Source organism: Scyliorhinus canicula, chromosome 12, assembly GCF_902713615.1.
Source record: "Scyliorhinus canicula chromosome 12, sScyCan1.1, whole genome shotgun sequence".
NCBI lineage: Eukaryota > Metazoa > Chordata > Chondrichthyes > Carcharhiniformes > Scyliorhinidae > Scyliorhinus > Scyliorhinus canicula.
The window spans coordinates 2,911,407-2,925,309 of NC_052157.1; the positions used below are offsets into that span (position 1 = coordinate 2,911,407).

The 13,903-nt window shown below is 49.7% G+C and overlaps 1 protein-coding gene across 6 annotated transcripts in view; it reads right to left on the bottom strand.

Annotated features, from left to right (window-relative positions):
- megf11 (multiple EGF-like-domains 11) overlaps positions 1-13,903 on the bottom strand; it is a 514,753-nt gene that overhangs the window by 107,248 nt on the left and 393,602 nt on the right. For all 6 annotated transcript variants that reach the window (XM_038813978.1, XM_038813980.1, XM_038813977.1 and 3 more), the window contains exons 12-14: positions 11,563-11,683; positions 9,548-9,711; positions 7,129-7,231 (exon numbers count right to left, since the gene is read on the bottom strand). In XM_038813978.1, the coding sequence (XP_038669906.1) occupies positions 7,129-7,231; positions 9,548-9,711; positions 11,563-11,683 (388 nt within the window). The remainder of the gene's footprint in view (positions 1-7,128; positions 7,232-9,547; positions 9,712-11,562; positions 11,684-13,903) is intronic.

Genomic DNA, 13,903 nt, shown 5'->3' on the forward strand with positions numbered 1-13,903 from the left:
CACACCGCACACACCGCCGGGGTAACCCGCACACCGCACACACCGCACACACCGCACACACCGCACACACCGCCGGGGTAACCCACACACCGCACACACCGCACACACCGCACACACCGCCGGGGTAACCCGCACACCGCACACACCGCACACACCGCCGGGGTAACCCGCACACCGCACACACCGCCGGGGTAACCCGCACACCGCACACACCGCACACACCGCACACACCGCCGGGGTAACCCGCACACCGCACACACCGCACACACCGCACACACCGCACACACCGCACACATCGCACACACCGCACACACCGCCGGGGTAACCCGCACACCGCACACACCGCACACACCGCACACACCGCACACACCGCACACACCGCACACACCGCCGGGGTAACCCGCACACCGCACACACCACACACACCGCACACACCGCACACACCGCACACACCGCCGGGGTAACCCGCACACCGCACACACCGCACACACCCGCACACACCGCCGGGGTAACCCGCACACCGCACACACCGCACACACCGCACACACCGCCGGGGTAACCCGCACACCGCACACACCGCCGGGGTAACCCGCACACCGCACACACCGCACACACCGCACACACCGCACACACCGCACACACCGCACACACCGCCGGGGTAACCCGCACACCGCACACACCGCCGGGGTAACCCGCACACCGCACACACCGCCGGGGTAACCCGCACACCGCACACACCGCACACACCGCACACACCGCACACACCGCACACACCGCACACACCGCACAAACCGCCGGGGTAACCCGCACACCGCACACACCCGCCGGGGTAACCCGCACACCGCACACACCGCACACACCGCTGGGGTAACCCGCACACCGCACACACCGCACACACCGCACACACCGCACACACCGCACACACTGCACACACCGCACACACCGCCGGGGTAACCCGCACACCGCACACACCGCCGGGGTAACCCGCACACCGCACACACCGCACACACCGCCGGGGTAACCCGCACACCGCACACACCGCACACACCGCACACACCACACACACCACACACACCACACACACCGCACACACTGCACACACCCACACACACCGCACACACCGCACACACCGCCGGGGTAACCCACACACCGCACACACCGCACACATCGCACACACCGCCGGGGTAACCCACACACCGCACACACCGCACACACCGCACACACGCACACACCGCACACACCGCACACACCGCCGGGGTAACCCGCACACCGCACACACGCACACACCGCACACACCGCCGGGGTAACCCGCACACCGCACACACCGCACACACCGCCGGGGTAACCCGCACACCGCACACACCGCACACACCGCACACACCGCCGGGGTAACCCACACACCGCACACACCGCACACACCGCACACACCGCACACATCGCACACACCGCCGGGGTAACCCGCAGGCGGGGCTGAACTGCCGGCGGGAAAGGAGAATCCCAACGGCTGCAGAATCCCGGCCATGGAAGTGAACACGGAAAATTATATTTTTGGCAATGCGGTAAAATAAATTCTTGTCAAACAAGTTTGATTTTGTCCATAAGACAGGAGCAGAATTAGGCCATTCGGCCCATCGAGTCTGCTCCGCCATTCAATCATGGCTGATATTTTCTCATCCCCATTCTCCTGCCTTCTCCCCATAACCCCTGATCCCCATATTAATCAGGAACCTATCTATCTCTGCCTTAAAGACACTCAGTGATTTGGCCTCCACAACCTTCTGCGGCAAAGAGTTCCACAGATTCACCACCCTCTGGCTGAAGAAATTCCTCCTCATCTCTGTTTTAAAGGATCGGCCCTTTAGTTTGAGATTGTTTCCTCTCCTTCTAGTTTTTCCAACAAGTGGAAACATCCTGTCCACGTCCACTCTATCCAGGCTACACAGTATCCTGTAAGTTTCAATAAGATCCCCCCTCATCCTTCTAAACTCCAACGAGTACAGACCCAGAGTCCTCAACCACTCCTCATACGACAAGCTCTTCATTCCAGGGATCATTCTTGTGAACCTCCTCTGGACCCTTTCCAAGGGCCCAGCACATCCTTCCTTAGATACGGGGCCCAAAACTGCTCACAATACTCCAAATGGGGTCTGACCAGAGCCTTATACAGCCTCAGAAGTACATCCCTGGGCCAACTTTGAGCGGAAATCTTCAGAAACACGTTTACAATGTTGCTGCCATTCTTACACCAAGTGAGATAAAGCATTTAAAGTTAATCATTAAATACAGGGGTGACAGGGCTAACATATTTGTTAATTGAGTTCTAGGAACACTCTGTCATTTGATAAATTTCTGTACTCAATTTTATGGCTTTTTTTACTTGAAGAATGTTGGTGTTAAGTAGTGTACATGGAAGGAGATTATAAAGTAGAGATGTGGCGGGGGAGATTTATATTTCTATTGTCACATTAATTGAGCGGATGCTGAGGTGTGAGGTGATTTGTTTTATTACTGTAACATGAATCTGTGAGTGTTGCTGATCTTGGGCACGGTCGTCAGAATGAGAAGCTTTAAATCACCCCCCAGCCACAATGAGGTGACGGGGAGAACATCAGTTACAGAAGGGCCCTGAGGTTTCCAACTTTAAAAACAGGTCATGTTCCTCCAACGTTTGATGCCTTCATTACGGTAAGTTTTCTCAATAATAAATGAAGCCAACAGAAATGGGAGTAATTTCTACACGAGCGTATTCCTCTCGCCCTTCCCTGTCTCAATCACCAGCTTAATTATGGGCAGAGGCTCCACTCCAGGATTTGAACACAATAACCACTAGCCAAACCCCTGCTGTGCAGTGTTGAGGGAATGCTGCATTGTCGGATGTCTGTCCTTCAGAGGAGATGTTACTCTGGGGTCCCGGCTGCTCTGTCAGGTGTACAGGCAAACTATCCTGCGGCTCCGCTTTGAAAAAGAGCAGGGCAATCCTCCCAGTGTCCTGACCAAGCTCATTCATCACCACAAAAACAGATTGGCTGCTCATTATCACATGGTTGTTAGTGGAAGCTGCTGATGCACAAATGAGCTGCTGGATAGATTACACTAAAAAACGTGACTACACGTCATTGTGGTCACGAGCAGCACAATTGAAATTCAGCAATTTCCTGTCCTTTTAACCAGAATCTTACCATATACTGCTACCATATAGAATCCACAGAATTCCTCTAGTGCAGAAGGAGGCCTTTCGGCCCATCGAGTGTACACTGACCCTCTGAAAGCGCACCCTACCTAGGCCCATTCCCCCGCCCTATCCTTATAACCCCACCTCACCTGCACATCTTTGACTGTGGGAGGAAACCGGAGCTCCCGGAGGAAACCCACGCAGACACGGGGAGAACGTGCAGACTCCACACAGACAGCGACCCAAGGCCTGAATTGAATCCGAGTCCCTGGCGCTGTGAGGCAGCAGTGCTAGCCACTGTGCTACCATCCTGTATACACCCTACTATATACTGCGCTCATATACATTCTATTTATATCCTACCATGTATATGCATCCTATATATGTATAGATATGCGCCTTACCATATGCTGCTGACATATACATCCCGTATACATGTACATCCCAACATAAGAATGAGGAGCAGCAGGAGGCAATTGAGCCCCTTGGAATCTGCTCCACAATCCAAAGATCAATACATCCTGCAATGTAAATCCTATATACACACATGTCCTGGATATCCTTCAAAAATGCTTACATTTACATCCTAATATATACATGCTAATATATACATAATATATATATATAATATATACATGTACTCCTAACATTGGGGGCTGGTTTAGCTCAGTTGGCTGGACGACTAGTTGGTGATGCGGACCGAGGCCAGCAGCGTGGGTTCAATTCCCCGTACCGGCTGAGGTTATTCATGAAGGCCCCGCCTTCTCAACCCTGTCCCTCGCCTGAGGTGTGGTGACCCTCAGGTTAAATCATCACCAGTCAGCTCTTCCCCTCAAAGGGGAAAGCAGCCTCTGGTCATCAAGGACTGTGGGGACCGACTGCTTGATTAATGGTGTGTGTCTGTGTGTACTGAGCCAAATCCCTTCTCCTTGCTGCCATCACAAACTAAACAATGTTTGAGAGTGAAACAGAGTTGTTTCAGGTCAATTACCTTTCCTCTCTGGCGCTCGTTAATTCTGGTTCTATCTACATAGATGCTGACTGACTGATTGAGTATTTCCAGCACTTTATGTTTTTTATTTGAGATTTCCAACATCTAGAAATATTTTACTTTTGTAAAGAAAAGTGGGAATGCACGAACCCTCAATTTGGGACATCCAAAAAAGCCATAAAATTGAGTACAGAAATGCTTTCAAAATCAGTCAGTGGTCAGCAAGGAAATCTGTGAAGACAAAATTCCTACAGGGCTCGATGGGGTAGATATAGATGTTTCCCGGGCTGGTGTGTCTCGAATCAGGGGACACAGTCTCAGCAAAAGGAGCAGGTCATTTAGGACCGAGATTAGTTGGAATATTTTCACTGAGAGGGGGGTGAATCTTTGGAATTCTCTGTGCAAGAGGCTGTGGAAACTCAGTCATTGAGTGTTTTCAAGACAGAAATCAACAGGTTTCTGGATACTAATTGTGGTGATATGCATCATTGTAGATACACAAGGGGTTAATGTAAGTACACGTAGACTAGCTAGACACTAGAGGGAGCACCAAAGACATGACACACAGACACTCAACTAATAGGTCAGTAAGATAGGACATGACCAATGGGCATTCACGATACACACAGAGGTGACACTGCCACAGGGGGCATTACACCAACCCATATAAAAGGACACAGCACACATGATCTTCCTCTTTCCAGTGGAGACACTCAGTGAGTACAGACACAGGGTTGATTGAACATCACACCCACCACGTGGATTGTAGCAGACTGGTTCATCAGTCTGAGTAGCTATAGAAGGATTAACAGTAGAGTCGAATCTGAGTAGTAGAATTGTTAATAGTTTAATAAACGTGTTGAAGTTATCTGAACCTTCCTTTGTCAGAGTGCACATCAAGGAAGCAGCTTATGCTACGCCAAAAGCATAACAAGACACTAATGACTTCAGATGATATGGAGATAGCATGGGATAGTAGATGATCGGGCATTATCTAATTGAATGGCAGAGCAGATGTGATGGGCTGAATGGCCTACAGTTGCCCCTATGTTCCCATGCTCCTTGACAAGTTATGTCGCTTCGGAGGCGACACTGAGCTGATAAGTACAGTTTCTTCACATTTCATTTCAGTTTTCAGGACTATTGGGTGGCAGATGTCAGTGTTACGAAAGGGGACAAGTTCCCCTTATGTTGCCGAGTTTTAACATCAAGCACCCTCAGCTTAGATTCAGGACACATCTCCAACTGTCGCTCAAATTCCTCCCTTGGGACTGTTTCTACCACACCACAGTGCCATCTCTAACTCCCACGTCTCCTGATCTTTCAATGTTTCATCCTGTTCTCTTTGTGGTTCCCTCTGGCCAAATTCATCCTGTAGCCAAGAAAGCAGGTGGGTAATCTATTCTCAGACCTTCACTTAGCTCCCTCCCTATAACAGCCTGGTAATAACTCAACCTCCAAATGTTCCTCCTGGCAATAAAACAACTGAGGCTGGGAGTTTAGTGCTGTTAAAAATGGAACTTGCCTCTCACAATGCAGTATGCTGACACAGAAGCAAGACAGCGCTGCACCTCCCATCACTGATCCTTGTGGTGTCAAGTGAGATTCCTCAGTTAATGCCAATTACTGACAAATTATGGGCCTTCTGGTACTGGGCACCACTTTCGCAACTTTGGAAACTACATTGAAACTTAAGTTATTTTACCGAGGACAGTTATCATTGACAGCGAAAATAAACTCAAATTTTAAAAGTGCCTTTGCCAAGAAGGAGGCTGTGTACGGATAGCTGCGTGCATGGCCATGCTGGATGCTGAATTGACTGCAACACTCTCTCCCCCCCCCCCCTCTCCTACCAACCCCGTCACCCCCCCCCCCCACGCCCGCCACACAAACCCCCACCTCTGCAATTCTTGTCTTGCTATTTTATTGAAACATTCCGTCCTTTCAAATGTGGAAAGAGGCTCATTTTAATCGGGTAAAGAGAGAATATTTTAATACGCAAAGTCATTAAAGCCCAATTAATCAGCCAGGCTCAGATTTACCGAGATAAGAGAGAGAAGCCAATTTTAAACAAGGCTCATGTTACATTTGAAACCTATGAGAAACGACAGCAATCAGAATAAGTGAGAGATCAAGCATTAAATATCAGAGAGAATTCTATATTCAGAAGGTTAGAGAAGGTCAAAAATTAGAAGTTTTTAGAGTGAGAGTGAGCTTTACCCTCCCTCCCCTGGGAAATATCTCATTAAGCAGGTAGCTTTCTCCTTCGCAACCGCATGGCAAAAGTTACAAACGTTCTTTACAGAAGGATAAAGATGGAAATTAGTTTCCAACCCTCAGATTATCTTTTTTCCTTCCAACAGCATAATTTTACAATAGTACAACATTCTGCAAATCAAGTATCTCCAGGTGCAGATGGCCATAGCTACATGCCATAGCACAGAACAGTAGGAGCAGTATCTGCACCTGGGATCCTCCACATGGTGAGCTCCTTAGGCCAGAGAGGAACATCAGAGAGTTAGTCATCCCAGACGTTCTTGTACATCCCCTTACAGCTGGTTACAGAGCGACATTAGCACAAGCCTGGAGCAAGTCACAAAGTTTGGTCTCTCAGTTAGTCAAGCTTGTGGCATTAGGATATGCCAAAGGAAAAGAAGCAGCGAAAACAAACATAAAACATACAGTGCAGAAGGAGGCCATTCGGCCCATTGAGTCAGCACCGACCCACTTAAACCCTCACTTCCACCCTATCCCCGCAACCCAATAGCCCCTGTGAAGACAAAAACGACATGACTGCGGGAGTAGGCTCGGCTATGCGCCCGAGGATGTCAAGCTGCACACACATACTGAAACACAGATCGCGAAGGGGATACGGGCAGGGGAATCTGCAACATGAAGAGGAGGTGAGCTGGAAACAAAAGAATATCTGGAAACATTTCATGTTTGGCATGTTTTTCATATTTACCACTCCAGCCAGTGTCACAGTGGCAGAATCCAGTGACTGGGTCACAGCGGTTTGCGTGGCAACAGTCACAATGTTCGCTACAGCCCAGGCCAAACCTTCCATCCTAGAAAAAGAAAAGCATTGCCTCTAAAACCTCGTCAGTTCAATATCTGGCAGAGTTTGTCACAGGTCACGTCACCATTTACACCCTGGGACACTCTGTACATCCCCATTAAATAATTTGCATTCCATTTGTTGGACTCTTAGCAACAGGGCAATGCATTTTCTACCATCAAATCAATCTGTCAACAGAAATTCAATTTGCTCAAAAACATTTAAAAATTCAGGTCCTTTTAAAATGTAATTTTCTGGTGTAATAGAAGATAAACCAAAGAAAATGCTGTCGGATGCTCTGCTTACATGCTGCACATTCAGTTTCCCCGCCAAAATATCACATTGTATTAGATCTGTATGAGATATCAAACGTTAGAATATCGGACATCATTATTAACTTTCCGAGGGTTACCAGTGACCAGGAACTGAACTGGACTCGCCATATAAATAGTCTGGCTCAACAGCAGGTCAGAGGCTGGGAATCCTGCGGTGAGTAACTCACCTCCTGACTCCCCAAAGCCTGAACACCATCGACAAGGCACAAGCCAGGAGTTTGATGGAATAATCTATGATGAGTGCGGTTCCAACACACTCAAGAAGCTCAACACCATCTAGGACTAAGCAGCCCACCTAACTGACACCTCATCCACCACCTTCAACATTCACTCCCTCCACCACTGACACACAGTATCAATCTCCCCAAACAGGTGCCGGAATGTGGCGACTAGGGGCTTTTCACAGTAACTTCATTTGAAGCCTACTTGGGACAATAAGCGATTTTCATTTTCATTTCATTTCATTTCATTTTTGTTTCATTTTAATTTCATTTCACAGTGTGTACCATTTCCAAAGAATCACTACATGCAGAGGAGGCAATTTTCCCCACTGATTCTGCCCATTAGGCCCGCTCACCCACCCTATCCCTGTAACCTGAGCTAACCTGCACATCTTGGACATTAAGGGGCAATTTAGCATGGCCAATCAGCCTAACCTGCACAACATTGGACTGTGGGAGGAAACCGGAGCACCCGGAGGAAACCCACGTAGACACGGGGAGAACATGCAGACTCCACACAGACGGTCACTCAAGGCTGGAATTGAAGTCACGTCCCTGACACTGTGAGGCTGCAGTGCCAACCACTGTGCCACTTTACAAGATGCATTGCAACATCTCAACAAGTCTCCTTTGACAGCACCTTCCAAACCCACGATCTCTGTCACCTAGAGGAACAAACGCAGCAGAAACCTGGGAACCCCACCACCTGCAAGTTCCCCTCCAAGCCATTTTGACTTGGCGGCACGGTAGCACAGTGGTTAGCACTGTTGCTTCACAATGGCAGGTCCCAGGTTTGATTCCCGGCTTGGGTCACTGTCTGTGCGGAGTCTGCACGTTCTCCCCGTGTCTGCGTGGGTTCCCTCCGGGTGCTCCGGTTTCCTCCCACAAGTCCCCAAAGACGTGCTGTTAGGTGAATTGGGCATTCTGAATTCTCCCCCAGTGTACCCGAACAGGCGGCGGAATATGGTGACTAGGGGCTGTTCACAGTAACTTCATTGCAATGTTAATGTAAGCCTACTTGTGACACTAATAAAGATTATTATTATTAAATATATCACTGTTTCTTTAATGTCACTGGGTCAAAAGCCTGGATCTCTCTCCCTATCAGCACTGTGGGTGCACCTACACCACTTGGATTGCAGCGATTCCGGAAGGCGGCTAACCGCCACCTTCTCGCGGGCAATTAGGGATGGGCAATACATACTGACCTAACCAGTAACACCCATCTGCTGTAAATGAATTTAAAATTCAAATTGGTCCAAACGTAAACCTGGTGAGAAAAACAGTTCAAAGAACTTAATCAACTAACTTAAATATTTTAGATAAAGTCTATCCGGAATAACAATTTTGACTGATAGTACATTGTACAGGTGATAAACAATGAGCCGGGTTGTCTGAGGCAGTTGCTCTTTTGAGCAGTTGTGATGATTATGTTTCACAAGTGCTTTGCTCTAAGGGAGCAGAATGTGGAGTTTCAGCCACGTGTCCATTCAGATTATTTTTTGAACTCAGTTGGACTGATTGGACAAAGGACCAACTGGAGATCCTGAGGATTGGAAGAGTGAAAATATATCATACGGCAAGTCATACCTGAGCTGCTATCGTGTGTACCTGCTGGTAACAAGCTCCATAGTTGTGCTGGTAGAAGATCCGGGGCAGGTTAACTGGTTAACCTTTTGTGGTTTTGAAGCACAGGGAAATTTAAGAACAGCTAAGGTAAAATATCTTGCACCAGAAGAAAGGAAGCCAGAAAACAAAAATAGAACTTACCGGACATGGCTGGTCGCAATGTTCACCACGCCAACCTGGGGAACATGTGCAGGAGCCGTCCTGTGGGCTACACGCTCCTCCATTGACACAGATGCAGCTATTATTGCAGTGAAGCCCCCAGGTTCCATTGGGACAAGGGATGGAGCATTCCAGTCCCCACCAACCTAAAACAAAAAACAGCACTCATGGAACCGGCTCAGACTTCCAATCAACTGGCAACACCAAATCAGCACCTCAGTCTTCGTATTCCATCCAGGTGCTCAACCCAGTCCAGTGAGCAACAAGGATAAATCTTTCTTCAATTCAAGAAGGGCAACTCAGGGGAAACTAAGGATTTAGGGCAATTAAGAGAACAAACTACAAAGAAAAAAGAAAAGTACAGCACAGGAACAGGCCCTTCGGCCCTCCAAGCCTGCGCCAACCATGCTGCCCGTCTAAACTAAAATCGGGAAATAGTCGGGAAATAGCAGAGACTTTCAAGGATGGTGAAAATTTCACAGATCTCTGAATTTGAAAACTTAGAGATTCATAAGCTAACCATCAAATTGGCTTTATTGCTACTTCCACCAACATTGCGCACAGCGCCTTACCCCCCGACCGGGTTCAATCCTTTGACCCTGAAACCATTTTCCATGCTTTTGTCATATCGAGCATCAACAGGGTAGACATCCCCCTTCGATTTGACTGGAAAATTGTTTTCTTCAGGAACAGTTCCGAGGAAAAGTAGCCGAGGGTCCTGTTAGGTAAGATTCCCCACTGCAGCCTCTCGCTCTCCTGATCTTTTCTCAGGTAGTGTCACTAATTTCACAGCTGGAGTGCGCACATGCCCAGCACTCCCATTTTAATCAGGCCTACCTCATACTCTATTGGCGGACACATCATTGGTGGGGTGCCAGATGAAACCTTGTGCAAAGGACCCATCCCAGGGCCACTCGCCCGGAAGGTCTGTGGGGGGTTTTGGGGTCAGCAGAAAACTTTACACAGACACTAAACTGGTTGGTTAGCCAGAAAGCATGGCCAGAGATTCTGTTCTGGAATCAGCATCGAACTGCGCGCGCACCTTCCAACTTTCATAACTTTCAATTAGTCCAAAATAAGGTCAGCTGTATCTGTCCCAAACTAACTGCCTTTCGCAAATATTCCTGTCCTTAAACTAAATTAGATCCTGCTCCCCCAGTGTATTAAGGTTAAAATATTTGTCTGCTTTTTATATTTCTTTTTTAAAATTCATTTACGGGATGTGGGCGTCGCTGGTTAGCCCAGCATTTTTTGCCCATCCCTAATTGCCCTTCAGAAGGTGCTGGTGAGCTGCCTTCTGCTGCAGTCCTTGAGATGTAGGCACACCCACTGTGCTGTTAGGGAGGGAGTTCCAGGATGTTGCCCCAGTGACAGTGAAGGAACAGTGATATATTTCCACGTCAGGGTGATGAGTGACTTGGAGGGGAACCTCCAGGTGGTGGGGTTCCCAGGTATCTACTGCTCTTGTCCTTCTAGATGGCAGTGGCTGTGGGTGACGTCATCTCACCCTACCCTATTGCCACTCCTCTAGCAACCCCCCAGCACTCCCTGGACTCCCGACCATCCCTCCCCCACTCCCTTCACCCTATAATCTGCGAAAAGCATTCAACCATTGTGGATGCGGTGTTTAGAGGTGCCTCCCAAAACTGATTTATCTCTCTTGCTATTTTTAAAAATGGATAACCCCTCCTAATCTGCCCCTCCAAGACTGTTTGCTATTGTATTCCAATTTTTTTGTTCACCCCTCTGTAAAGCATTATGGGACATTTTCTATATTAATAACACGCTACAAATGCATGTTATTGATGTCCTGTTGACCGGAACACTACTGGTTAGATAGAAGTTCATGGTTCCTCTTTTTTTAAGTACTGGAGTAATGAGTAAAGATCCTGCTATAGTATTAACATTCCTCATCTCTTTAAGTACAAAATCTACACAAAGTGTAGGTTGGATGTCAGAAAAAAAGTTACACGTCACAATGGGGTAGGTGCCTGTACCTTCTTTACAACTACAGGAGCCATCAATAGGAGAACAAACACCCGCATGCTTGCATCTACAAGTAGACGAACAGTTGGCTCCATATTTACCAGGTGGGCATAAAATGGAGCAATCTTCTCCCTGGAATACAAAGGAAATACAAATCACTAGATCTTAGACTGAAACTTATTCAGTGTACAGAGAGGGGGCTGCAGGGTGAGTGAGCAAACTGATCATGGCACCGTGATACAGGAAGGATATTCAAACTGGGCGTGGGAGGCAGTGTAATGAGGGGGATAGACACAGTTCTCTGCAGCCAGGAGAGAGAGCCCAGGAGGCTGTATTGCCTGCCTGGTGTCAGGATTCAGGACACCTCTCTGGGCTGGAGAAGAATTTTCAGCGGCAAGGGGAGAATCCAATTGTCGTGGTTCACATTATAGAATCAGTGCAGAAGGAGGCCATTTGGCCAATCGAGTCTGCACTGACTCTTCGAGTGAGCATTCTGCCCATTTACACTCCCACGTCCACCCTGCCCTATCCCCATAGCCCCATATCCTGCACAAGCCTGGACATTAAGGGGCAATTTATCACGCCCAATCCACCTAACCCTGCACATCTATTGACTGTGGGTGGAAACCGGAGCACCCGGAGGAAACCCACGCAGACACGGTGCGAATGTTCAAACTTCACACAGACAGTCACCCAAGGCCAGAACTGAACCCGGGTCCCTGGTGCTGTGATGCAACAGTGCTAACCACTCTGCCACCCCAAATCACTTGGGTCAGATTCTGTTAGAGGGACTTTTCTTAGGGACTTTGAACACTTTGCGACTAAATTAAAAAGCAGAACCTCAAAGGTAATAAATAATCTCTAGATCAATGGTTTCCAACTTTTTAAAGATGGTGTCCCGATCTCTCCCTGCAACGTGGAGTTCTGTACAAAATGGGGCTATGTACAGCCTTGGCTGCGTATACGCCGATCAGGCCCCCTCTACAACACGAGTGGGGTTGGGAAATTTGCGACTAAACCCGCTCGCTTGGGGACTTTGCTCCCTTTTGGGAAGACTGCGCCTTATATCCACTTCAGTGTTTGTATTAATTTCCAGTCAGAGTCTCTGCTAATTTCAGCTATTGTATGTATGTCGGAATCGGTACATATCCCGAGGTCATTGTAACCATCAGCGAGAAAGGACGTTTAAGCAAATATTCAGGCATAGCATGAAAAACGGCAGCTCCGGGAGCAGGGGTGTGTCTGTGTGATGTTGGGGGGTTGGGGGGTGTGGGGACAGCAGCAGCTCCGGGAGCAGGGGTGTGTCTGTGTCTGTGTGATGTTGGGGGGTTTGGGGGGGGGGGTGGGGACAGTAGCAGCTCCGGGAGCAGGGGTGTGTCTGTGTCTGTGTGATGTTGGGGGGTTTGGGGGGGGGTGGGGACAGTAGCAGCTCCAGGAGCAGGGGTGTGTCTGTGTCTGTGTGATGTTGGGGGGATTGGGGGGGTGGGGGCAGTAGCAGCTCCGGGAGCAGGGGTGTGTCTGTGTCTGTGTGATGTTGGGGGGATTGGGGGGGTGGGGACAGTAGCAGCTCCGGGAGCAGGGGTGTGTCTGTGTCTGTGTGATGTTGGGGGGTGTGGGGACAGTAGCAGCTCCGGGAGCAGGGGTGTGTCTGTGTGTGTGTGATGTTGGGGGGTTTGGGGGGGGGGGGGTGGGGACAGTAGCATCTCCGGGAGCAGGGGTGTGTCTGTGTCTGTGTGATGTTGGGTGGTTTGGGGGGTGGGGACAGTAGCAGCTCCGGGAGCAGGGGTGTGTCTGTGTCTGTGTGATGTTGGGGGGGTTGGGGGGGGTGGGGGCAGTAGCAGCTCCAGGAGCAGGGGTGTGTCTGTGTCTGTGTGATGTTGGGGGTTTTGGGGGGGGGGGGGGTGGGGACAGTAGCAGCTCCAGGAGCAGGGGTGTGTCTGTGTCTGTGTGATGTTGGGGGGTTTGGGGGGGTGGGGACAGCAGGGAGCTCCGGGAGCAGGGGTGTGTCTGTGTCTGTGTGATGTTGGGGGGGTGGGGACAGTAGCAGCTCCGGGAGCAGGGGTGTGTCTGTGTGTGTGTGATGTTGGGGGGTTTGGGGGGTGTGGGGACAGTAGCAGCTCCGGGAGCAGGGGTGTGTCTGTGTCTGTGTGATGTTGGGGGGTTTGGGGGGGTGGGGACAGTAGCAGCTCCAGGAGCAGGGGTGTGTCTGTGTCTGTGTGATGTTGGGGGGTTTGGGGGGGTGGGGACAGCAGGGAGCTCCGGGAGCAGGGGTGTGTCTGTGTCTGTGTGATGTTGGGGGGGTGGGGGGGTGGGGACAGTAGCAGCTCCAGGAGCAGGGGTGTGTCTGTGTCT